We start from the raw sequence: 27,794 nt of genomic DNA, 5'->3' as shown, positions 1-27,794 counted from the left end.
TTTTGTTGTGTTTATTAACGTATTCTATTAATTTACATTTCTTCATTTTAATTTTGTGTTTGGAGAAGACCTATTTTTTTTTTTGTTTTGCCAGATTACTAAAGTGAGGAGGAAAATAGTACTTTTTTCAGGTAATATTTTAGTGTATATATTAATCAGAATAAATACAACACAGGCATCTCCATTTCTGGAAGGATATCCCGTCTTCCCAGTTGCCAGTTCTTGCTGAGCAAATTGCAGTAAAATTACACCAATAAAAGTGATTAGAGCTTACAATGACACAGAAGATTTTCCCTAGAAGTATGAACTAAGGATATTCTTCTACCCAGAAAAAAACGTACTGCATGGAGTTGTTCTTTCTAGAGGAGTTGTTAACTGGGAGAACTTCAGAGAAATTAATTTTCCTATCTATCTGAAATGAAGACATTGCTAGGTTGACATATCTGGGAATGGGAAAACAAGGATAAAAGGAAGATGATGACCACCAGGAGGATGGAAATTAAAGCAGAGTGACATGGAAGAAGGAGGCACAGAAATTCCAACTCTTACTTCATTGTGGAGAATGTACAAAAATACACCAAGCTCCACATTTTGAATTAAGAAGAGATGCAGAAAGGAAGAGCTCTCAGGTTTCATTTTAGAGAGGAAAATGAGACTGTACTCCTCCCTGTAAGTACCACAGAGGAATACCAAATGATGTCCACCACAGAAAATAATGACATGGAATATCTACATAGAGACACAGGTGCTTTGCGATTGAAGGACTGGGTATATTACAATAGTATCAGATAAGTATCCAAACTTGTAGGCACCTGGTTGAACTGCAAGTCTTTCTGAGGTTCAACTTCTTTAATACAGGCACTAATGGGATTTTCTGGCAGAAAACTGATCCAAAGGAACAAAGGTAAATGTTGACAATCTGATAATAAGTTTTACAGTAGACTAAGCTAAGCCTTGGTTACCTATGACCTTCGAAAAATTATCATTATTTTTACATCAAAGTAGCACTAAGTATTAGTAAATTTGTCATTTTCAGGGAGTCTCTGGTACCCAAGTTCTCTGGTTTCCACATTGGCAGTACATTGAATAGAAAGGTTCTCAACTGGTATGCTGCATTTTGGCTGCGATTGATTTACTGATGAATAAAATGTATCCTTTTAAAAACAACAATTTATTTTAGGTTTTTAAAAAATTTATTTTAAATAAGATTTGAAGTGCTCCAAAATCTTGCTTTATTATAGTTTTTATTATTCTTCAATGGGATTAATTTTGAAGTAACTGTAACTGTTAGAATCACAGAATCAAGTAGATTGGAAAAGACCTTTAAGGTCATCAAGTCCATTTTGCTTTACACAAGTTCTATAACCAAAAATTTAATGCTGGAAAAGCTTGGATTCTTTCTAGACATTAAGTTCTTCAGAGACCCTTAAAGCTGCTGACCACTTTTCTTTTGCCAGCAGCAGTAACTGAGAATTAAAGCTGAAGAATTCTTCTGTTATCTGGAAATCATTGATCAGGCTGTGTAACTGTTTTGATCTGCAGTTAAACTATGAACAAAGACTCTCATGTTTCTACTTGGGCTTTGGGTGAAAGTAGAAAATTGTACAATCTGCATGGTAAATCTGAGCAAGAAGATTTACAGAAGAAAAATATGTATGACAAGGAATAAATATGCTGACCCTGGAACAATTTAATTGAAAGCTGCAACATTATTATTCTGGGAGCCAGGAAATGCGGTAGTAGAATCTATGGAGCCACAACTACCGAAAGGCCATAGAGTGAGCATAACCGTAAGCAAGATAAACTTTAACTTTCAGAGTCTTATATTAATTTATAAATTTTATCTGAATGATATAATTCATTAATATTGTTAATAGTGTCTGCTATTTAATATCTTAGTTGGTGCTTAAAAAGAATCAGTGTGTTAGTAAAACTCCAGTTAGGAAGCTGCATTATGCATAACTTGTTTGTTTTGTACACTTCAGGCAAAGGAAAAAATGGACTGGTAAAATGTGATATAAAGGCTTTATCAGCACATATGGGATAGTTGTTACATAAGTTATACATGGCTATGAAACCTTTCCAAGCTATGCAGCCCAGAAACACCAGTCCTATGCTGCACTATCAATTCTTCTGCTGCAGTGTCAATTTTTCTCTGTACCCCCATGCATTAAAAACATATTTGCTATAAATTTTACAAAGGTTAAAATCTTTATGATGACTGGAAGCAACTATGTGGAAAACCGGAACAAGGAATAAAAGATGAACAGATGAGAACAGTACAGATTGGTAGGGACAGGACAGAAGGGATCTCAGCTTCGTATATAGGCAAAAAAATGTGTATACTTTTCTCTCTACAGCCTGGGGCAGTAGCCAAGGTTACCGATTCTCACTGTCATTCTGCTGTCAGCAAATATGTCTGAAGCACACCAGCAATGTTCCCCACCTCCTGATGTCTGTCCATGTAGTGTTATACCTTCTACTGCTGCTTGCTACCACAGTAGTTTAGGTGTCCTGTACAGCAGATATCAAGTTCTTATGGTGGCTGTTGGCCTGACAGAGAGCCAGTAGAATCCCATGTTATGGAATTCCTGCTTCTTTTCAGCTTGCTCTTTTTAAAAGCAAGGAAATTATACTCCCAGACCTCACACACAGAAATGTAACAGATGTAAATGAAGTACTTCACAGTTTAAAAATTCCCAAATCAAAATCCCTTATGTAGCTTTGCTTTAGCTGTTTTGTACATATACTATATCATTTACATGATCATATCTTCCATCTTAAGCAGCGAACAAGAGCATAAATGAGAGCCATATAAAGGATGCTGCTATCCATAGGACTCCTACTTCCCTGCTTTCGAATATATGTGAGAAATGCAAAGATGTTTCATTTCTCTCTCTGTACCAACTTTATCAGGATGTAGAGATTAAGGACAATAAAAATATCAGTGTGATGGAGGAAGGAGATGGGCTGATTAGCCAATGAGTTTGACAGGGAGCAATATAAAAAAATTTATGAAGGAAAACCGGGCAGAGTAAATGATCCAAGTGGAAGCTGGGACTGATCAGAGTTTCAGAAGAGGATAAATGATAGTCCCATGGCTGTTCTGGAACACTGGACTCTCTCCTGATTTTTCTGTAGAGTTCACGCTTTTTCACAAAGCTCAGTCACTTGTGTAAGAGTGACTTCTGAATTCCCACAGCTCTAACCAAATTCAGTGGCTACTCTGGCATTGAACAAATACAGTATTCTCTGCAATCTTAAGAAATCTGACAAATGGAGTCCTAGAAGTCTCAAACTAAGCAGTCAAAATTATATGCTTAAGTTTTCTGGCTTTAAAATGGGGCTAACCATAACCCTGACTTAATTCAGGGTATAATTGCAGATGAAAATAAACTAATTCCTTTATAACCAAGATAAAGTGTTTAGTAAACACTCAGATGCAATGGAAGTAATAAATGCATGAGTGAACTAGTAGTTATATCTTGAGAGTACAGCTGAGAAAAGTGCAGTGAATGACAGACAGGGCCACACATGGGATAATGAGGAAAACAGAAGAAATTCATTAGCTGCTTATGCAGTGATTACTGCCTGCCCTGTGCAGTGAATTGCTTTGTTACCCTATGGAAATGTATCTGATCAGAAAATGAAGGACTGCCTTGTGATGAAAACGCAAAAGAGAGCTAAGTTAGCCTGCTTAAAATTTTGGCATTCACTAACTTCAATTCACTTAATGGAGTTTTTATGTGTTCAATAGATACTATGATAATTGCTAAATAAATAACTTATACTAAATGCTAAGTAAATAGTAGATGCTAAACCTAAAAACATAACTTTAAATATGACTGAATCTTGTTCTCTTTGCTTAGGCAAAACTTGAAATAGGTAAAGAGAATGGCATGAAACAGGAGCGGGGTCTCAAGTTTAAGTTAATTTTTTAAATTTCTTCCTGGACTCTATTAAGTAGGCTTGATTGCAGATGCTCGAGAAAGGCAGAGGAGATAGAGTAATTCAGGAATACCTTCCTAATGCAAGTGGAAATTTTATAAAAGGCTAGAGCAGCAAGCTATGTGCTTAAAGTATTATTCATGCTGCCCCAGGAGTCTTGTCTGTGTTTTGGTTATATAATTACATTTCCTTGCACATCTACCACTTGAACCATCCTGACCCAAAATCCAGGTCCAAATCTGCGTATCTCTGGGGTTACATGCCCATGTCTTACTCTGCTTATACTTACACGTTCTCCCTAATCTCATTTACATTCCCTCCCCCTGCATATCACAAAGCCTTCTAGCAGCATATACCAGCATGATCAAACCTGATTGATAGTTCCAAAACACTATTTTTGACTGGGTGGGCAATAAATTGTAAATTTTGTACGTACTTTTGCATCTAGTGACTAGAGTAGCTAAGACTAGAAAGCAATCTTACTTCAGCAGCTTTCTCATGCTTACTTTTGTTTCCCATGCTTTACATCGAGGTTTGATTTTTTATCAGGGTATGTACTGAACTCAAGAAATGCTATTTAAGTCACTCATGCATGGTAAAGCCAGAATACTGCATATCATGGCAGTATAAGCTATACGTTTATACTTTCCCTTCCAATTTTTTTCCTCATTACTTACAAACATCTTTCTGTGTTAACCATAGTACCAACTCAGGAGTACCACAATCTCATAGCACTAACACATACGGAGTTGCAGTTGAGCACACAGTGCAGGAAGACAGATCAAAGCTAAGCTTCATGATTCTCTGACTTTCATTGCTTATAACTGTCATTCCAAAAGAAATGAAATTAATTGTAAAGAATGCACTTTAAGTAGGGGAATAACTAAGTAAACACTAAAAACCAGTCAAATTAGAAAATTCATTAAGCTGGTAACAGTGATATGAACCTGGGGAAAATTATGCAAGCATTAGGGAAAAAGAAATCGTTTCCTCTTCCCTCCAATCTACATCTGAGAAACTACAGCCCTTTACTGGTTGTATAATCAGAAGTATTTCATCAGTCTGACAGCATGAGAATTCTCTGTTCTAACTAGCAAACTCAAAGTTCAGAGAAAAACTGAATAGGAATTCAAACTTTTAGGTGAAATTCCAGAAGTTCTGACTTTTGTCCATCCCTATCACCTGATGAAAACACAAAAGAAAAAACTACATCAACAGACTTATGTATAGAGCCAGCCTGTATGGAATTTCTAGAGACTTCAACACATGATGCAAGCAGGATCAGTCTCTTCTGCACCAGCTCTCCAGGCAGCATTTCTAATTTCTGATACAACTATACACAATTTGCAATCAAATAAATATTTATAAAGAAAGTATTTGTTCTATATATCTTACTTGAGTTCTTGTGAGCTTGTGGCCAGCATACTTCGGATGCTTTTGTCAGCCAAGGGACAGCCAGATAAACTGTAAGACATGGCAGGACATGTAAGTAAGTTAATCTTCTCAGTAAGTGAACACTCCCAAACAAACACAACATAAAAATTAAAAAGTAAAAGTTTATAATGCAGAAAAGCGATGGGGCAAGTGCTGTAATATTGAATTTTGTAATATAGTTAACCCTCTGAATATATTTAGGTATCAACATTACTTCCAAAATTACATACTGTAAATGGTCTTTTGCTTGTTTGTTTGTTTCTCTAGGAACTAGTACAATGTAACAAAAGATATTTGAGATTCCTGGGTTAACTACTTAAATGCTTAAGAATACTTTGGAAATTTTAGTAATCTATTTAAAAATAAAAGACGTTTATACAACACACAAATTAGCATGCTTTTAAGATCAACATATATTACTCAAAGGGTTAACACATAGTTCAACGTTTTACTTTGACAGCATTGTTGAGGTAAGCTGAAAACAATAAATTGAAAAGACAGAATCCACCATGAAAAAAATGAAGTCACACCTTCTATGTGAGGCGTAATTACCAGTCACATGACCACTCCCATCACACCCTGGTGTTGGACATCTGCCACCAAACAAAAACAAAAACAGCCAAAATAGTAAGTATGTTTAAAAAAAACTTTTAAAAGTTTCATTGTTTCCAGTTTAGCTGCAATGACTGCAAGGGGTTTTAAGCATCCTAATCGAAAAGCTGCAAAATGAACAGGTTTAAATGAAAATGGTGTCTCAATACAATATAGCATCATTAAGAACAAGCAAATACACATTAGCTTATCACTTTACTTAACTGGCAGTTTGAAACATTTATATGCTGCAAATGTTGCATGCTCATACTGCAAGGCGTATATGTACTCGTTTGTTTAAAATAAGACAAAGAGAGAAAGGTTAAAAGGAGAAAAATAATTTCACCTCACATTATGCTTACGTTATTAAATCCTTTTTGCTCTCTTTGCATTGAGGGTATTTGGGTTTAGGACTTGGGATAGTAACTTCACCAGGATACCTTCTTTCTTCAAGCGCCTCTTGGAAGGGATCCAAATCTTCTGGCTACAGGTAAATATATAAACATTAGTTTCAGCCAGATGAGGTTGCAACTTACACAAAATAATGCAAAGCAGAGTCATCAGATGTAATCACCTTCTTTATCTTATTCTGCCAGAGAAACTGAAATTATTTTATATTTTTTCTACAGCTGTACTATTTTGATTTAGAAGAATCAGTATTTTTTCCTAAAGACCTAATACAACATCTTATGCATCAAAAAACAATCTTAAATAACATTTTTAATGGTTTAGAACACCTCAAAGATGAAACAGGAGCAATCTTAACATCTACACACAGAATCTCAATCTGGGGCAAACCTCAGTGGATCTGTCTGAAAAAAACAGAATTATATAATTTGCAATTAACTTCACTGATGCATTCCAAAACTCAAAATCCTCTGTTTCAAGACTGAAGTGGCTGAATGCACTGATGTAGCCATTCCTGCAGATGGTGCTATAAACACCACAGCAGAAATAAAGAGTTCTTGCCCTGAAACAAACATGTTGGCTTACCTCAGATTTCCTTGATAGTGACAGATATCCTAACTTCAGTGAAATTAATAGCAAAGCTGTAATTAACAGCAAAGCTAGAATGCATTCAGTGTACCAAGTGAAAATGCCATTTTTCTATATGTTCCAAACTCGCTGAAAATAGTTTTGTTTAAATCAAAATTGGCAAGTGATGTGCTACACCCAAGCGATTAGCCTAATTTCCTGTTATAAACCAAGAAAAAACAGAGAATAAGCTCTAGAAGTCTCCAAAGAGCTAAACTATATTGAGTGCAGGATCGTAAACTGCACAGTGGATACGGGTTAAAACCTAATGAACAGAAGCAGTGACATAGAACCTTGCCAACAAGCCTCTTCAATGTCATGGCTATTCTAAGTTTTGAAAAGTAAAATAAATTCACTACTGTATTTTCTTTATTTTCCTCTTCTTTCTAAGGGTTTTGCTGTTGTCTTGGTATTATGAATTGAAAAGCAAAACTGATTTCTAAAATACTTTCTTTGTACTCTTAAAAGAAAGTATTTCAGTAATACAGGCCCTTTCACAAACAGAGCTATCAGTAGCATATAAGTAACCTCGAAGAAGATCAGCTGAAATAGTCAAAAGCTCATATTATACTCTGCTGCTTTTGTTTAAATTGATTTCTAAGTAATATATGCTTTTAAATAGTCAGCACATCATTTATGGTTTTCAAATGCAGGAGAATATCTTGCCTTGAGAGTTGATTAACCCAGTATTGCACAGTTATGTCAACTTGGTTATACAGAGAAATGTAATCTGGATATCGTGAAATGATTTTACTGCAGAAAATATTTGTTAACAAGATGATGTTGTTAGAAAACATGATTCACATTCATGGTTTAAATGTTGTCTTATGGAACTTAGTCACAGATCAGATGTGTGCCAGCATAGTATAGTCCTAAAGATTAACCAGCAAAAAGCTCTTTTTGTATAAACCTGCCATTTTAATCACATTTTAATGTTTTCTCTTTCCCTCCAATTTTCAGAAATGTAACAAATTACCAAAATCAGATTGCAACAAGAACTAATAGATGAAAAAGACATACATTAATCTCTTTGGAATCATCTTCATCTATCCTAGTGGGCTTCATTTTAGTGTAGTCCACTGGCAAGTCCCAACAGTCATTCTCATTCAGTTGGTAACACCGGTTATTCATCACAGCTTGCCGTTGCGGGGACATTGGCTCCAGTGGTGTCAAAATGGTACAGCAACCATCTCGCTGCCTCTGCTTGTTCATGCTCAGATCCAATGTCCCATTTTCATCGACTTCCATATCAGGATTCTGTCAAAACAAGAAAAATACTGTTAATTCAGCTTCACACTAGCAAACTGTTACCTCTTCTTCAATCTGACTGCCTAGCAGAATGATGAAAAGCTTTTCCATTCCTGTATAGATTGTAAGCATTGAGCCCCCTCCCACACATAGCATGATGCTGTTATACAACATTAATGCTGTTAAAGCAGATTTCTTCCTGAATGGCTAATCTCATGTTTGGGGGAAGAGGGGAGAGTCTTCATTACCCCTCCTGCCACTTGGCACACAGGTGAAAAATTTGGAATAAAAGGAGAAATCTTTAAAGATCTTTTCTTGTCATTGTACGTATGTTCTTGATTCGTTCTGTAACAGGTGAGTATCTATAAGTTAACATCTGCATAATTCTTGTTTCCAGTTCTGACAGCTCTCTGGGTGATGAGAGTAACAAAAACCAGATAGCATCAAACAGTCTTTGTTTCTTTGTTTATTTAAGTTTAACAGTCAATGCTTAAATAGATAATGGCAGAAAATTAAACTGTGAGGTAGAGTAGCAAAACAAGTCCTTTTGGGCACCATGTGCCAGTGAGGAAATGCATTTAGATTTTACAGTTCATTCCCTGCAGTTGTAAATGTTTTAACATTTCCTGTGTCTATCTTCATAATTAATAAATTGAGGTAGCAGAATAGTTGCAACAATAATTGCACCAATTCCTGCAGCAACTGAGGTACTATGAAAAACAGGGTGAATATGGGCTCTGACTTTTTCTTTCATAGAAACAAACAAGGGTTATCTGTTACATTAGACAAGGAGAAATAAGGTATCTTAGAATGAAGACAAATTTAAAAAACTAAGGAAAGATAAAATAAAAAAAGCCCACAGAGAATCTCACATCTTTTCAAAAATTAAAAGCTCCATGAGAACTTGGGTTTCAAAACCAATGTGAATGTGACTGACTCCTTGTATGTCTGGTGAATTTCTCCTCTTGAGTAACAACAGAGATGCAGGGAAGCACTGTGAATGTAACTCTCTCTTTCTGAATTACTGCCTTTTGTCAGAACATATTTCTAATTGTGGCTATCCTGCTAATTTAATTTAGAAAATGCTTGTTTATCTATCTTCTCAGATTCATTCATTCAGTCTCAAGATAAGGTGACACACTAAGAAAGAGGCCCATTCTGGTTTTGATACAGAAGGTATTTTTCATTTTGTTCCAGCTTTTTCCATTGTGTTGATATAGATAGAAACTGCAATTATTTACATGCCAGAAAGTACTAAGTAAATTAATATAATAAGCAGCATTTGAAAACAAAGTCACCATCTATTCTGGCTAAAATCATAGTTATTACTAATACCTAGTGCTATGGGTTTAGTTTGTTATGAATGATCTAGGGGCTTCACAGGATGAGAGGAAGATATGTAGAAGACATCTGTCTTTGTCTATATGTAGAAGAACAGAACATGTCTGCCAGCTCAAAAGCTCTTCTGTAAGCACAATAAAAATGCTTTCCTCTGCACTGCATCTGTCTACTTAGCCATCTAGTGGTCTTCTATAGGAAACACCGTACTGTTTGCTGGTGCATGTTAAACACTCATTTCTTAACAGCTGTCACAGTCAAAAATTAAAGTTTATAATAAAAACAATCTTTCGTGAATCATATAGTACACTGCTTTTTCTTAATATATGAAGCTTAACAACAAAAGTCAATATAGCCATTTCATAATATACTGAGTCTCTGTGAACATGCAGAACATTACTGACCCTGCACTATTGTTAAGCACATCTAAAGTCACCTGTACCAGAGGATTTGTTCATTCCAAATGTATTATGCAGTGACTTCAGAACTGTGATATTACAGGCAGGCAAGAAATTATAACATACAAGTAGCATAGATTTCTTTGTATTAGATCTTACAACCTTAGGTTCATTTGTGACTTTTCCAAATGAAAATGCATCGTTAAATCTTAATCCTTTCACAAAATGCATGAATCAGGCTGTGTTTAGCCAAAAAAATCAGTAGTACTATTAATACCACTTAAGCAATCCAAACATCTTTTATAATTACAGATCTCACTAGTAAGAGACAAATTAAAAAAAGGAGTACATGCTACCAGCATCATCAGTTTACAAACCAATCGGGATTTACAGAGACAGTTGTGACCAATTTGCATCTTTCTTTTTTTTTTCCCTTTCCTTCTCCCTGCTTTAGCAGAGCTACCAGATTATGGTAATTTTGAGAAAAAGAGGGAAAAAAAAAGGCAATATGTACTAAAGCTATTCTTCTATCTATCAGGGCCACACAGCAAGTGCAGTAAAGAGAAATCTTCATCAACAAACAGAATTACTAATTTTTACCCTTGCACAGAGATCCTGAGGCTTAGTGGAGAGGTTCTGAGGCATCTCCCTGCAGCGAGTGGAAAGATTCAGAATAGCAGTAGCAGCCATGTGCGCTGCCTCCATGTCATGAGTATAGTCAAAGCTGCTCTTGCTGCAGGTACTGCTGGCACTGCTGCCTCCACCACAACTCATATTGCTGCTGCTGCTAGGGGCATAACTGCTTGTTGTGCTGCTGGTTGGACTTGAATTCTTACAGTAGCGTTTAGCTGTGGGAAGAAATATGACAAGGATGACTCAAAAGAACAAGCATTCTGCATAAGTGAAGAGAAAAAAAAATGCTGGAGGTGAAATTTATAATGAGCAACAGTAACTGATGCCAAAAAAAAAAGCCCGCAATAGGAATGATGGCTGTATTTCTTGATTTCTGTCTGTGACTTTTATATGCTACATATGTGAGTTTGTATGAAATAACCTCCTGTAAAAACCTGTATGATGTGATCATGAATCATTCTGACAAACAGTCTGGATTTAGGTAACAACCAAAACACAGAAACACTGCTTTTACCCTGCATATATAGTCAGACAGAAGGTAGGATCTGCTTGGCTTATTCATTTTATCAATGAGGGGCAACATAGCACTATGGGACCTTTTCTTATTTACATGAGCAAACTGTAGATTTAAGGCCTAGATTCCCCAGGTCTGCTGGAGATCAAACCCACTGTAAGACTGACAGGCATGGTATTTGAGCCACAGTGCTACCCATATGTCCTCAATCACCCCATGTTTCCTAAAAGGTTTCTTCTTCCTGCATCACAGGCAAATATTACAACACTGGCCATCAGAAAGGAGAGAAACATAATGGAAGAAGAAAGGTGATAGCCACGTGAGTTTTACCATGGCTTGCACAAAGGCAGAAACAGTGGCTGTATAAATGGAAACAGATATAAATGAAATGTCCCAACTTCAAACAACCTGACCACCCTCAACTTTTCACAAAAAAAGCAAGGACCAAAGACACCCATTCCTGCCCACTCCAAAGACAGCGGCACTTAGCTGCACTCTGACTGACAGAAGCCACAAGCAGTCACAGAAGAGCCAAGGCACTGACAAAGATCATATTCGAGCCTATCTAAACACAACACAGCACTGTTACTGCTTCTAAGAAATGCTTCTTGCAGCCAAAGGTATTGCAGTAATAATGGAAAACAGCCCTATTAGCCCACTTATTTCTCCAACCCTCTTCCCAAATAAATGGTTTTAAAAGTGTTCATATAAAGTGCAGGAAAGTGAGCTCATCTCCTAAATCTAAAAGTTTATGTATTTTCATAAAAAAAAAAAGTCAAGGTCAGAGGATACATACATGCATATTACAGCGACTACTTGCCCTTCAGATGGAAATGCATACTTCAGAGATCATACCTTATAGTACAGTATAACAATAACCAACTAGCATGCTGATTAGAGAGCTATACAAAAAAGGTCAGGCCCTATCTAGAGCTCTTCCATGATAGGCTCCATTTAAATGCCAGACTCTTTAGGTGTATTTGTCTGAGCAGACATACATATAATAATCTGCTCCCATAAGCACAGCCCATTTGTGAAAGAAAGGCTGCTTTGGTAAGCAGGCAAGGTTCAAAAGAAGAATCTTAAAGCAAAATATCTCTGCTAGAGTTTATGTCATCCCCTTTTCTCTAAAAAAAAAAAAAAAGAAAAAATCATGGTGTTATTTTTACTGCAAAGGAAATAGTGTTTCATTTATTTCATAACAGATGGAGTTTTCTCAGGAAAGCTACATAATGCACAGGGTGTGATCTTTTTTAAGTGAAGTGAATGTTAAACATTCATCACATTTCTTTGTTTTGAACACACAGTAGCACTACTGTAGCAGAGTATCCACTAATAAAATTGTGAACTATTTCTTAAGAGTTTCATTATTAATATAGAAGTTAGTGGTAGTCATTGAAAATTCAGCATTTATCCATTGTTACTTTGTAACAGTATCCAAGACACACAAGAATTTTCCTATACTAAAAGAAAGGAATAGCTGAATAATTCAGTTTTGACTACGTTAGCACAGCAAGCACCCTGTACCACTGAACTTGTCAAATTAGAAATGTCTTTCAAAATTCATATGAACAAATAAGACTTCTGTCACTTGCAAAAAAAATGTTAGTCTTGTTATAGCAGGTCACATTTAGACAGACATGAGACATACTACATGAGAAATTATATATTTATGAGAATGTGTGCTAAAGAAAGGGAGGGAAAGCAGCAGCTATATACATAGGACTACCCATCAGAAACTCATGCAGGCTCTGATATGGACTCCTCTGTGGCCTTGGTCAAGCTATATTATCCCTCAAATTCACTTTCCCTATAAATAGAAAGTTGCTTCTAAAATTTGGTTGTGCTGTGATTCGCTTGCAAAACACTTTGAAGATATAAAGCACTTTATATGCAATTATTAGCTGTAAGATTACCAATAAATTAGGCAAAACATACTTAGACAGAAATGGCCATGGTTATTTTAACTCTACTGTAGCTGTACATTTTTAGATGAGACACATAACCCAGCCTGTTTATTTCACATTAGCTTTTCATGAGAAACAAAGATCACCAATTTATAATTAATTAAATCAGGTTGATCTCTAACAAAGGGAAAGCTGCACTGTTTCAATACTAGATGATTCTGCTTGATACATCACCTAAAAATGTGGCACCAGGTTTTGGAAACTCTGCTGCCCACCTACACTTTGTGATCAGGAATGAAACCAAAAGTGGACAACACCTTTTCTCATTAAATAACAGACACAGGTCTAACCAGCTGCATACTCAAACTGGCTTCCCATAAGGTATGCCTTGGGCCTGATTACAAAGAACCTCTCAAAGTCTACACGCTCCTCTTGGTAATTAACAATGGAGGAGTGGGAGAAATCCAAGCAGTGCAAAGGACCAAAGAAATATACTTGGAGTGGGATTAAATTCTGCCAGGCACCCTTATCCCCAGTATTGCCTAAACACTGAATGTGTCATGTAAATTGCAGTTTTAACACTTCTGACTTGCACAATAAGAGATGCATCTCATCTAACTTCAGATATCTGACCTAGTCATTACAGGCTTCCTGCATAGGCAGTGAAAGAAACATAGGAACTTTCAGGCAATGATTCACATGACCAGTATTAAGTAATCCAGGAGGAAACTGACTAAATCAGAGAAATTTCTATCTTTCTCCTTGGATCTGAAAGGATTGATGAGCTTAGATGTAGGTGCTGACAATAATAGAATTCTATGTATGGTCAGATGAATCCCACTCCTAACATTTTCTCAGTGTTTTGATGGAAGAAGCTAGTAATACTGGTGGAGTGAGAGCTGTTCCCTACATCACCTGAGCAACTGAAAGTGTTGCTGTCTCTGCTTGCTGTGACCAGCCGTTCTTATCTCTACTGCTGTATGCCATAAGCCCAACATCCAATACACCATGAAACTAGTTTCAAAGGAAAAATAAGCCCACAAACACAAGATTTATCGAGAATTATCAGAGCATCCTACCCCACCACACAAAATACCCATCTTCTGTTTTGTTTTTACTAAAGCTTACTGTTAAAAAAAATCAAGAAAACAATCCAAAGGAGCTATTTATGTTCATCTCACTCACAACCAAACACTTATTGAACATATAATCCATTTCTGTGATGACTAAAATACAGTGCTAGCTTACAATTAAAAAAGTACTGACACATGAAGTTGTTGATTTTTCATATCCATAGACTGTTTCATATAGTTAGAAAAAACTAAAGTGCTGTTTACTTTCAAGTTTACCTAAAACCTTAGGCTTATTTTCAGGTTTTTCAGGATAACTTTTCAGAACTGAATCTGCTTTCATATAAACATATTTCCTGACATACATAATAGGTACGCACTCTGTACCTCCATAAGGCCTCTAGTAGCAATAATTAATAACTGTTTTTGCACAAAAATATGAAATCACCTGAAAATATTGCAAAGTTTCTTGAGGAAAAGTGGTTCCTTTAATTGAAGAGCCTCTTTCTGAAATTTCCTTTATATTCATTTATGTTAACTGTCAGCAAAACCCTTGTTCCACTGAAAGTCAGTGCCAAAGCTCTGACTGATTTCAGTGTGCCCAGGATCTCACTTCATCATTCTATGAATTTAGCTGATTTTCCTGAGGAATTTTGAAACCCTTTGCCAACTGAAGCCAAATACGATGGAGTGTTTTCAGAATTCTCAAAGATGTGAAAACTAAAGGTTTCATGAAAATCAAAACAAAGTATAAAGAGAAACTCAAACTAGGTTGTGTCTCTGGGATTATGTAGGCATGTCTGTCTGGACAAAACAGCTCATACATCACCTGGAACCAGGTATAGCATGTCCTACCTCCTGCAGAGGCAGGGCTATGGAGAAAATCCATAGGGATTTAGTCTTCATTTGGCAAACAACCTGTTCCAGCTATAATGGCCTTCAGCGGTTCCTGGTACACAAGAACCACATACGCTTGCTGCAGTCTATTATATTGTATTATGAATCACATGTAGACAGTGCCCCTCAGTCCTCTCTGGCTCACAGTACTGAACAATGAAGCAACCTAGCCCCAGTCTTATCTCCAAGTAAAGTTCCTATTTGTATCAAAGGGAAGTGAATGTATATACAGACAGTGACCCACACCACCCTAACCTTTCAGTATTGAAGGCCACTGTTAAACATGTGTTTAAAGTTACATGTATTTTCAAGTTCTTGCATTTGGGGAAAAAAATTGAGGTTTTAATTATTTGCTGAAAAGGCAATTTAAATGAGAAAAATATGTATCAATTGTTTAAACATCAGTAATTTAACCTGAAAATACACGCCCACAGGATCCCCAGCTATACTCTGATCCTTTCTGCAAGAGTAGACAGCGCATATACACAACAGTATATGAGATATTGACATATTGAGTATAATGAGATATTAACAACAGTTAATATCTCCTTTACCTTATATAAATGTACTCTCATTAGCTTACTAAACACAGTTAGATCTAGTGCTTTAGCTTCAATAATGTTCAAGCCCTTATTCTGATACAAGTCAAACAAGATGAGTTTATGAGAAAAGAAAAAAAGGCACTTTTACAGAAAAACATGTTGCCTTTCACAGCCTTTCTCCTTTCCACTCTAGTGCAAGAACATGCCTGTTGATTCTATGTTAAAGCAAAATATCAGAAATATGAAGGCAAGAGTTATATCAATTTTCCTTTTCTCCACTTACCTACTTTTGAATGTCAGAGTCTATGTTCAGGCAACAACATAAATTGTTCTAAAAAGGAGATTTATTTCTGTTTTCTAAACAAAAATCCGACACCTGCCTTAAATTTCCTATAGTAGTCAGTGAGTGGTATCAAATATTTTAACAAAAAAATAAACCATTAACACTCAGAAAAAGAAAAAAAAAGAAAGAATAGAATAGATAAAGGCACAGTTTGGTTTTATATCTATATATATATATAAACACACATATAATATATACATACACATATAATTGTATTGCTCTGAAAATTACTCATATCTTCAAAAGCTAGACTCCAAATCCTCATTCTTTATCCTGTAGCTCATTTCTGTCCCCTAATAAAAATCCTCTTGCCTGACAGACCACATCTATTGACCACTGAACTGAAGCCACTTTCAGTGTACTCTTAAACATGTTACTTATGTTAGGTTTTCCATAGAATTGTTACTTATGTTAGATTTTCCATAGAATTCATCAGATGAATTCATGAGGACAAACTGAGAAGAAGTGCCTCATTAAGTAAGTAGCAGGGATTTCTGAAGTGCAATGACATCCAGGTTTTCTACTTCTGTATCCCCACTGAGCAAGTATGCTATCTTTATAGGTTACCTGAACTACTGTATGGAAGCAAGAATCCTAATGTAACCCTTGAGGCCAGGTCTCCCAGACAGCAACATAATGACTAGCACTATTACTTAGCTTTTATTGCGATCTCAACACATCCCAGGAGCTTAATAGCTGGAGATGTTCTTTTGCCAGCACAACAAACCTAAAGCAAGTACCAGATAAAACAGTGCTCTTTAAAAAGGCCTTTAAAATAACTAACACATGACAGCATTCCTCATAATACTAAATGAACATGAAAACATGTCTTATTTGTATGATGTTTACATATACAACAACATGATTAACTGCAAACTTGTCTCTCATGTATAAGAGTGTGCACCTCCTACCATCATATCCTTTGGGGGATATATCCCTGGATTGCACCTTGGGAGCTATGGCTCTCTTGCCATAGGCATGGTTGTCATAACTGTTATATTCAAACGTAGTCTTAGAGTATTTCTCTAGTTCCTTGGCCAAGTTGGAGCGGGGTGTAGTGGTGGGGACATTGTTTCTGTAGCCATACTGAGGGATCTCCAATTGCTTAACAAAGCACATGGGCCTAGAAATTAAAGATATGTAAAGTTTGTTAGATGCAGTTCAGTTTACTGTGTCTGTGCATAATTTTTAGTTCAGATTAGAAAATCTTAGTTATTTCTTGTACTCAAGAGATAGCAATATATTTTTGCATTTGCTTAGTTTGGTTATTTTCAGCAGACAAACAGTATATATTTTCTTGAACAAAGCCTAAACAAAATTAATTCTAATACCACTAAATGTATCTTGTAGCTACAAGTATTTTAAAATTCTGTTTTAAAATACTTCAGGGTTTCCCTTTCCCCATGTAATTGCATCACATAGCAAAAATTTTTCTCTTTTGGGAAGGGCAAGTAGTCTGACAGAAGTTTTGACAAATTTATTTAAATGTCAAAAATAAAAAATAGCACTGGAAGCTCAACTTAATTAATGGAGTTTCCTCTGAATTTCTTTCAATAGAAGTGTATATTGTTTTTCTGTGTGCTTTCCAAAGGAGCTAGACCTGTTTCATCCCTTAATATACAAAGCCATGTTCATCTTGAGAAATATAGAGGAGAGTCTCACAATCTCTGCTAACTTTGAGCTGTTGCCTTGCAGGTCCTGCTCACCCTTAAATGCAAGGTTCTGGCAGGAACTGTGGTTTCTGATACACAGGTACACATCTCAAGGAAGGTCCTGTGAATGAATACAGAATAAAACTATCAGCTAAATTCTCTTTGGTTGGAGGACAGTTAGGAACAGCCCTGACTGATCTCATTTGGTCATTGTTAAATCTTGGTGAAAGAATGATGTAATGAACTTCATTGTCACGCGCTCTTCTGCAGGTGGCCACAGAAGTAATCAGCTTTCAAAGCAGGTAAATGATGGTCAGAGTCTCCAAACCTTACCTACCTAAGAAGGTGTTATATGACTGGGTCATAGGCAGCAACTGCTACACAGTGCTGCAAGTCTACCTACTGTGTTTAGCAGGAGGCAAAGATGACAAACAGAACACCTGAGATGCTTCTGCTGGAATCAAGAATCATACAATCAAGCCTTTTTTTTTTTTTTTTCTTTATTTTTTTTCCTTACTGCATTTATAACCAGAAGAAATGGAAGGAACATTCTTAGGAACATAAATTCAGTCAAGACCAGAAGTATCATCATGCTGACTGACAAAATGGAATATGATAAATAGTAAGAAATTGGTTTTGAATATTATATGATGTTTTTCTGAATTAATTCATTTTCATAGAATTTATTCAGGATATTTATGTGAAGATCACCCAAGAAATTATATTAGTCATACTATTCCCTTTGATTTATGTATGCTTATTCCTTTAGACACTTCTTCCTCACAGAATACAGTGGGTTTATTTATACAATGAGCTGATATGAATAAGATTTTGATCCTCAAGGTATATTTAGCTAAAAAATTCAATTCAGACCTTGTACATTCAATGCAAAATTTCTGTGGAACATAAGTCCTATGAATTTGATCCATTTTTAAGTAAGAAATTTTAAATGCAGGTGGGATGGAAACTGGATGAAGACAAATATTCAAGATTTACTCTTAGAACATCTCTCTCTGCCTATCAGCTGCCTGCATGCAAATACTGTAAACAGCTCCAAGTTCTTAAATACATCAATGACTTAAAGGTAAGAGGGAAGCAGAAGACAAGATGAAAGCATTGAATTGCCTATAAAATCTGAAACACAGGGCCAGCTCACAACCAAAGTTGCAATTCAGCTCAACTTCTTAGGAAGCTTGCCAGCAACCTGGATGCTGCTTTTGAGCAGTTGCCACCTTTGTATGGCCTCTGATGAGCAATGGAAAAAGCCACTGCATTTTTGATCTTTTTTCATCAAGTGAGAAATTGTGTTATTCCCTTAAAGGGTGGTTGTGTGTTTTTTTTTTTTTTATTAATAGGATTTGAAGAACCCTTCTCTAAGTGAACTGTCTGGGATGCTCTATGAAAAATTGCATGATCTGAATTAGGAGCAGTCAAGATGATGCCTATCAAAAACAATGCGAGGAAGGAAAAGAGTCAACAGGCACAACAAAAAATCTTCTAGAGATGTGAACCATAATTCTGTGTTCTTAGCTTTATGGAAAGACTGGGTTTTGAAAAGATCATCAAGATTGATGAAGTTTTAAGAGAATATTCAAAGAATGATGTTGATTATACAGTAGGAAAGTTTCATTTTAAGCAGCCCTATCAGATTTTAAATCTGTCAGACAGCTAAATACTAAGAAACCTATGAGATAAGTAGGAAATTCTGGGAACTAAAGCTGCAGCACTTCCTCCACGCTCTTCGAGGCAGCTGGGAGGGATGTACCTATCCCAGCCTACAGATATCACAGTATCCATGGAGAAATTCTGCAGCTCTTGGGGCATCATCAGCATAAGGCTGGTACAATCATGCAGAAGTCTAGTTCCTTTACATGTATCCGTCACACTTCAGCTCCTTAGTACTTTTTCCACCCACGTATCTCAAAAGAGACAATAGCACAAAGCTGGGTACAGCTCTGGATAACTGCAGAATCACATACAGATGAAGATAAGGCATATAATTATGTCTAATTGGTTTAAGGTCCTTCTTGTATGAAAATTTAGGACATTTTTTTTCTCTCTTTCTGTCTTTCCTGGTAGTAATGGGGGAATAAAGACCTAAGCCTGACCTTATTTCATAATCTAAGCTATACCTGGAATTTTTCCAAGTACCCCGCCAAAAGGTGTGCTACCAGTTTGGTAATGCAAATAGGGCTTCTGGTTTAATTTAAACTGATATTTACTAGTAAAAGCCTGCTGAAAAAACCAAGACTTACCGGTAAATATTAGTTTATTCCCAAAAGATACCAACTTTTTTCACATTGTTCTTAGACTTTGCACTCCAGAAGTCATCTTTACACCAAACAATGCCTAAGACAAAAATGAGCTTTTCAGCTTTACATGTATTTGCCAAAATAATTACCAACCCTCCCCCATGTAAATTGAGTGGGAAATATACACTGTGAGTATTGGATCCAGAAGCCCTAATTCTACCTCTTCTTTAAAGGAGATATATATGTATATACAACGTATGTAAATATAAATTCTCAGATTAGGTGAATGTGTGATGAATTCTGCATAATAATAAGTATTATAGTGATTTCTAATACCTTAAAACCCGATCTGATGCCTGGTTTGATTTTGACACATCACAGTTCTGATGCTTCTCTTGAGCTTTAGCCAGTTTCTCTGCTGCAGCAATAGGACATCCAGAGAGGCTGCAATTACAGAAAGGAAATTTAATTGTCTTGTCCTGAGTAGTTTCACATTATAGCATTGATCCAATTACTCCTTCTCCTTAGCCAGCATCAGGAAGAATCTGAAGGAAAAGTGTTTCCAATAGTTTTTTTGTCATATATATATTCTCTAGAATAGACTTTCTTCCTTCTGCTTTCAAAGTTACATGGTATATCTTGTATCTGCTCTTCTTCTCTGACTACATGGGTAGATTATTCCTGGATGTCAGCCAGCAAATATGCCAGTAGGGGAGGAGAATACAAACTGAAATCTACTGTGCAGCTCTGCTTGTGGACTTCTGACCTTTATGCATCTGCAAATGTTGCCAACAAAATGGCTCCTGAAGACAATTAAATGACAACGCCACATAGGCCAAATCTTGCACTGCTTCATAATTCATTCAGGTCCATTAACACTAATCTTTTTTTCTAGGTACAAAATGAGTGCAAATTTTGGCCTTGAGTCTCTACATCTCAACTGTGTTATATTTTGTGTTTTCATGAATTTCAGCCCCTAAAGTACGTTTTCTAGAGTAGATGATGTAATGTGAAAAGAACTTCTGCACTTGAATTGAAATTCAATTAGATTTGCAAATGATTAATTTTTACTGAAGTGATAATAATAAGCCTGATTCTTCTGGAAAAGATTTAGAACAGGGAAAAATAAATATATTGATGCCAGCAGATGGTGCTCTTAGTGAAGCTGTAAAAAGCTGGGACCTGACAATGGAGGGGTCCTTTCCTTGTCATAGTCTACTGCATGCTTATGTGATCGCAGCTCTCTGTGTTCTCCGCAGGAAAAGAAATTCAAATGAAAGGCAAAGCAGTGCATTCCCAGATGTTCCCTCCTCTACAGGAAATAAGGAGGGAAAAAAAATTAATGAAAAAAAAGTGAAGCAGAGCAAAATGCCCCAAAAGCTGCAGAAAGAGGCGAGCACAAACTGCAAACTGCTCCCCCTAGCCCTCCCTCCTTGCCCTAGTTCTGCAGAGGGGTGAGGAGGGGTCTGTGCGGTTTTGGAGTCAAGCCAGAGGGCAGCTGCACTCCGCTAACATGCTGTTATTCAGACACCTAGTAGATACTCAACCAGAAGTGAATGCTGCTTCAAGCAGCAGTAATTCCTGTGAAGCCTTCTCAGAGGTTTTTGCTGCATCTACTGGCAGCATCACCGCAGAGAAGAAAGGGGTACCAGAGTTTATTGCGGGTGATTTGGTACCCACAAGAGTCTTCTGGGAGACATGTAGTTAATATGAGGGGATCTAGCAATTCAGAGCTTGAAAAGACTGAATGTCAAGTGCCTATGTAGTCCCTTAAGCCTTCATGCCGCAATTAACAGTAAAAAGGAATTCTATAATGAGAACCCTGCATGGTTCCTTTTACCACCTTATCCCCACTTCCTGGATTTTTGAAAATTGTAAAGAAATAAGCAAGATCTTGTTGTTCTGTGTGAAAATCATATACTAAAAACTATAGGATAATTTTGAAAATTTCATTATTTGTTTGGAAGAATTTAATAAGTAATAATATCCTTTCTATAAGACTCTATTACTAATTTTCAAAAATTATAGACTTGATCTTCATTTGTTAGGCTACAATATTTACATCTAAGATTCCTGATTTCTCATTTTTAAATTTAATGAGACATTTCCATAAAAAAAAAAATTCTCTTTCAGTTTTCGCTGGATAAGGACTTTGAGATGGGGACTATGGTCAGTAAGAAACCTAACTCTTCTAATGCCTGTGTATGTAAAATGATGTTTCTCACATATTAATAAAAAAAATCATTTTAAGGAGTGGATTTTTTTTTTTTTTCTGAAATAATCCCTGAAGACAATGAAATGTGAAAACGAGAACTCTGCCGAAGTCCTGATGCACTGGCAGACTCTTCTTTCTCCTTGTGACATTCTCATAAGAAGTTGTACCATTTGTTTTGTACCACTGCTTTTCAGCTAATATCAAAACAAAAAGGGAAAAAAATCCACCCAAAAAGCTAAAGAGGCTTAAAATGTCTTCTGTGGAATTCAATTCATCCATACTGAAGCAAGCGCACACTCCTCCTCCTCAGAAAATACATGAATAAATGTTACTCTTTAAAATGGATAAAGCACACGAAGCACCATCTGTCAATCTTCAGAACAAAACAACGAAACACACACTCACACCCCCCCCGCCAGTGGACTGCTAGAAGGGCTGCAGTTTGGAGGCACTGTTCCCTCTAGATTGGTGTCCAGCGATGGCATCCTTACCTTCTGTGGGAATTCCTGTTGCTATTTACGTGGCCCCGGCCTGTGCAGCCTGGTGTAGGACACTTAAGAACATTTTCATGCATGGCAAGAACTTGACAAGGAGAGTAAGAGAAAACAGCAGAGTATGAAAACAAGAAAAAAAAAATCAAAATCCCAGTATATATGAAACCATTTTAAAACAAAGCAGGATTCATTAACAACCAGCATTCCTCAAAATACACATGACACACATAGCCAATAAAGTCTGATGAGAGAAGTAGTATTGTGACCCTATGCTAATTAACACAGGGCAACAGTGAAAGTTATGAAGGTTATAGAATCTATAAACAAATGCATCTCTGGTGCTATAGTGAAGCAGATGACTTCCAACATCTTCTTCATATAAAAACACTGAGCAAAGATCAGCTCGACAGTAAAAGGCGAGCTAGCAAATGTCCAATACAAAATTATGGCATAAAAAATTCTTTCAGGAAATGTAAGCATTCATAATACATAGCTTTATACATACAATATCGAACTCAAGAGCTGAAAATACACTCTCAAGTTATACTGATAGAACACTGAATTATTTGAAACAAACCTCAATAAAAGCCTCAACAGAATTTATCCCTAACTATATGACAGCCCAATTGAGTTATGGGCTAGTTCTGCCAGCTTCCACACAGATATATCCTTCATACATTTATGACAAGCAAAACTGGTCCTTCAACTTTTACTTGTATTCTCTAAAAATGTCAAAATTGCAATGGATAGAACTCTTTTTCAAAAGACGAAAACCTAAAAGTAAGCACTTAAAAATTGAGGGATAGCAGCAGAAAAGAAGAAAAAAAAAAAAAGAAAGAAAACTATGTGAAAAAGAAAAATGCAGTATAAGCTTAAGCAAGTAAACTGATCTACATCTGCATCCATTGCAAGCTGGATGGAAAACTTGCTCCCAGAGCTGCTCAGAGCAGTACTCCTCTAAATCATAAAGATCATGCTATGACGTGCCAAAATATCAAGAACTTTTTGGTAGCACTAAGGAGTTTTGTGTGATGTGAGACGCATCTGAATCTGTATCTCAGCGCTGGATGGCAGTACATCCGTCTGCAGAAAAATGCCATCCAGCCCTTGCAAAGTTCTGGTTTTCTCAAACAAGAAGTAGTCTGGACGCCTATATTTGGTTCTCACTCAAAAAAAAAAAAAAAGTCATTGAATTCTTTGACTGTGTTAAGAACTGAATAAAAGCTGTTCAGAGACTTGAGAAATTATCTACATACACTGCGTAAAAGATAACCATCATCATCACCCCATCATGAGTGTGCTAAAATGTACATAGATGCAAAAGCTTTACTCTGAGATTTCTACTATTCAAAGCTGTTCTTGAAACATGCTTCACAAGGCCAACATCACGGGGAGAAAAAAACCAAAAAGATGAGCTCACCTTTTTCATTTTAGTAGGTACAAGAGCATGCAAACAGTTTAAAGCTATATTCTTCTTTGATTTACAAAGTCTTCAAAAGAGTATTTTATTTATTTGTAAAAGTGAAAGAACTTTGAGCAACCAAATAAATATTTGTTTCAGAGAATTACAGAGTCCTGTACTAGGAGAAATTACTTTGTTCTAGGTTCTCTACTAGCAGAGAAATTACTCTGTTCTACTGTATCAGAGATCAACCAAGCTACAGCAGTTTCCTATAGCATTTCCTCATTACTTCTGGAAGAAGCCACCGTATCCATGAAGGAGGAGTCTTTTAATGTCTGACACTCTTGGTGTGCTCATCTATTTCTATTTTTACATCCTTAAGAACCTACTTTCCTTTGGAAACTGGAGATCATTTTAGCCCTGACTGTTTTCATAACATTTTTCTTTATGCTGTTATAAATCCACTGAGGTTAGGTGTATGAGTGCTGGTGGACAGTGGGGATTTTAGGTCCATAGGCTTTAATGGAATAACTTCATTTTAAAATTGGTGTGAAAGAGAACTGGATCTTATCTAGACACTTGTCTGGTGTAAGTCAACATAAAGCAATTAGCTTCAACAGACTTATGCTGATTCCACCAGCCAAAGAGGTGACTTCAAGAAACTGAGTACCCTGCCTTCAGGCAAACCACCTTGAGCTCATATGGGTGAACCTTCTTTGCAGAGAATCCACTGACATGGCAGGAAATTTCACCCATGTGACTGATAGGGGATGTTTGCTCAAAATCCCCAGTTGTGAAACTGAGTGCATGCCAAATTGTTATTTTTAATAATATAAACTTTTTTAACATAAATTATGTTTCTGACACAACAACAAAGAAAGGGTGAGCAAGTTTTTCAGTACTATTATTCCCGTATAAGACAACAGTGACAGTTGATGTGACATCAGCACGCAGAAGTAAAAGCAGTGCACATCTTCAGGAAATCTTTTTCTTTGTTGACTGAATAAATCTATTTTGAAATAACCTAGGTTTCTTAAAATCAAAGAATACAGCTTTAAAAGTTGTTCTTTCAGTGTAAAAGTTAGTAGAGAATGGAAATGATGTAAGAAAGGAAAAGGTATAGCACAGAACAGTTGACTAAAAGTTGCAACAAACCATACTGAAAAACGAAATTATTTTTTTAAATAAAAAGTTTAAAAAGCATGCTAGAAAAAAAATCTTTGTAGTTTTATCCCCAGTTTCCATGAAACAATGTGAACTTACTTTCTGGAGGGACCCTATCTTTGTGTGGGCATCCTGACAAACTGCGGTGATGGGGGTAAAGCCCCGTTACATGGCCAGTTCCATCACACCCAGGGGTAGGACATTTGCTTTCTTTCTTTTCTGTTCTTGAGGGATCTATAATTTACAACAAATGTGTCAAGTGAATGATGCTTTTCACATTTCTGTAAGAAGGTTCATTTAATCATGTCATTTACTCTTTGGTAAATGTTCTTATGAAAACTAGAACATTAAAAAAAAAACAGCAAAACAACAGAAACCCTTCCACGTCTGAACACAGTTCTGTCACTTGCATTCCATTATCTTCTTTTCAGACTGCAGGTACCTATGACCACAGCAATATCCATTCCCAGTGGTTGGAAAGTGACCTTTTTATAGCAAAGCCATACCACTGTCAATCAATGTTCTGCTGGCAAGCACGAGCTCAAGGGTGTAAGGTCATTTGGAAACTATTTAGTTGGAGTTTCCCTTCTTTACATTCTTATTTGTCTGATGTATTAAGGTCTGCAAATGCACTGTTATAACAGCTCAGTGTCCTGAGAGTAGCAAACCCAGCTCTTCAGGATAACAATTCAACGATTCAGCACAAATAAATCCCTTTCCCAAGGCTCACTGAGGAGACAACTCTTGTTTTTTTTAAATTCCTTATGAAGTGGTAGAAATTATGTAAACATTCTTTCTCACCAGTAAATCATGGTGGGGTAAACACTGAAATCAGAATTACTGAAAATATCACTTGCTTTGTAAATCTGGGCTTTTACAAACTTGCATATATATAATGCTTGAATATTCATATGCTTAAAAGGTTAATGATCTTTTAGAATGTTGTTGGATCATCTGTCTACAAATCAATGAAAGTCTAAATAGACATTTTTTCAACAAAATAAAGCTTTCTGCCAATAATGTAGTGGAGCTGCTAGTGAGATTAATCCTGTACTTGAACTTTCTCACATACTTCATCAGCTTGTTTTCTTTAACAGAACATCTGTAAAATATCATCCCTACACGTCCAGTCCAGCACAGGATACAAATTACATCCTATCATCTTGACCACAGTTGCCAGATTTTGGACACTATTGGTGATTTTAATATTAGTATTAAAAGAATAAAATTGAGTATACTGTAACTGTAACTCTATACTCATTTTGGCTCAAGATCGTCCAACATCCCCTTTCAATATTTTTTTACCATCTGCATTTCAATACCCAGTCTGAGCTATACTCAATTATTTTATGCTGCTCTTGTAATTGCTCTGCTTCAATATTTATGCTTTTATCTCTGGAAAATAAGTTTTTGCTAATTATTTTCCATTAAGTCCTTCTTACATTAAATTCCACCCCAGCTTCAACAAAGGCAACCCTCAGTACAATCAGTGGAAATGTCAGTACTTCATACACATACAACCCATTTTTTTCACCATGAATCAATACAATTCCAAGTTCACGTTCAGTTGTGGACTTATTTCTCCTTGATTTCCCTCTTGTAGTTTATATACATATATATCTTTCTATACTTTTACATTCCAAATTCTTCCAAAACACCTTCCTTTTAGATAAATTCTTTAACTCATTGTAATGATTTTCCATGTCTTAATTCCATTCTTAAATTTTAATCTGATATTTAAATCTTATCTTTTGCAAATGGAATCTCTAATTACGACAGTTTTATGTTACTTAACTTGCATGTTGACTGTAGAACACAGGTCTTTGTTTCATACTCTTTAATGATATAAATACAAATAAAAATCTATCTCCAAAGTGCTATACAGTCATCACAACACTCCGGGAAAGACTGTACCCTTATACATTAGGAAATAGGAGCGAAGAGATCGAGAAATTAAACCCAAGGCCACAGAAGGAGCAAATGTCAGAGGAGGGATTTGAATTCCTGCCAGATAGGCCTGTGCTGAGACCACTAGAACAGCAAGCCCACAGCTACATACAAACACAACTCTAAGCAGCTCTTCAAGTCAAGTACTTTGGGATGTGTAAAAGTATTAGATAACTGAATAAGTAATGTAAATGAAATATAAATTATGTAAATATAACAATATTCAAGGACTGCAAAAAATGTAGATGTTTAACAGACCATAACGGCTTTTTAGAGACTTTAAACTAGAGGAACTTTAGCTTCTCCACATTGTCAGAACTCTACCAAAGTCAATGAAGGCATTCTGATTTAGAGCCACTGAGGATCCAGAGACTCAGATCCTACAGTGTAAAGCAAAATCTACTGTGTATTCAAGTTGCAGCACGTATCAGATCCTTAACAGCCATTATGGTCTAATGAGTCAGAAAAGATGCTGTACGCTATTCTTAATGATTTCAACACTTGCATAAAATTGCACTTGAACAATTTCCCATTGGTTTTAATGGAAGACATTTGACTAAAATTTTCACAACTTTATACAAAACACTGGATACTCTTTTGGAATTTCTCTTCTGCTAATTGGGAGAAACATATTGCACAGGGTTTTTTGGGAGTATTATTTGAATGAAGATTGTCAGAGGATACAAAAGGTTTTAAAATTCATAAATTTCAGAAGAAAGCTTGTTTAGAAGGCTTTAAATGGCAGGGGAAAAGGGCTAGTGGTCCCTTAA

General features: G+C 36.2%; 1 protein-coding gene across 7 annotated transcripts in view; it reads right to left on the bottom strand.

The window, feature by feature from the left end:
* MYT1L (myelin transcription factor 1 like) overlaps positions 1-27,794 on the bottom strand; it is a 128,509-nt gene that overhangs the window by 53,046 nt on the left and 47,669 nt on the right. For 6 of the 7 annotated variants that reach the window (XM_034060520.1, XM_034060522.1, XM_034060523.1 and 3 more), the window contains exons 6-13: positions 25,177-25,311; positions 22,509-22,599; positions 20,139-20,246; positions 16,810-17,021; positions 10,593-10,840; positions 8,029-8,265; positions 6,336-6,457; positions 5,344-5,412 (exon numbers count right to left, since the gene is read on the bottom strand). In XM_034060520.1, the coding sequence (XP_033916411.1) occupies positions 5,344-5,412; positions 6,336-6,457; positions 8,029-8,265; positions 10,593-10,840; positions 16,810-17,021; positions 20,139-20,246; positions 22,509-22,599; positions 25,177-25,311 (1,222 nt within the window). The remainder of the gene's footprint in view (positions 1-5,343; positions 5,413-6,335; positions 6,458-8,028; positions 8,266-10,592; positions 10,841-16,809; positions 17,022-20,138; positions 20,247-22,508; positions 22,600-25,176; positions 25,312-27,794) is intronic. The other variant, XM_034060525.1, reaches the window with a different exon arrangement.

This window comes from Melopsittacus undulatus, chromosome 3, assembly GCF_012275295.1.
Source record: "Melopsittacus undulatus isolate bMelUnd1 chromosome 3, bMelUnd1.mat.Z, whole genome shotgun sequence".
Classification (NCBI taxonomy): Eukaryota; Metazoa; Chordata; class Aves; order Psittaciformes; family Psittaculidae; genus Melopsittacus; species Melopsittacus undulatus.
Note: the sequence above shows the minus strand (reverse complement) of the source record. Positions and strands in the feature narration are given on the sequence as shown.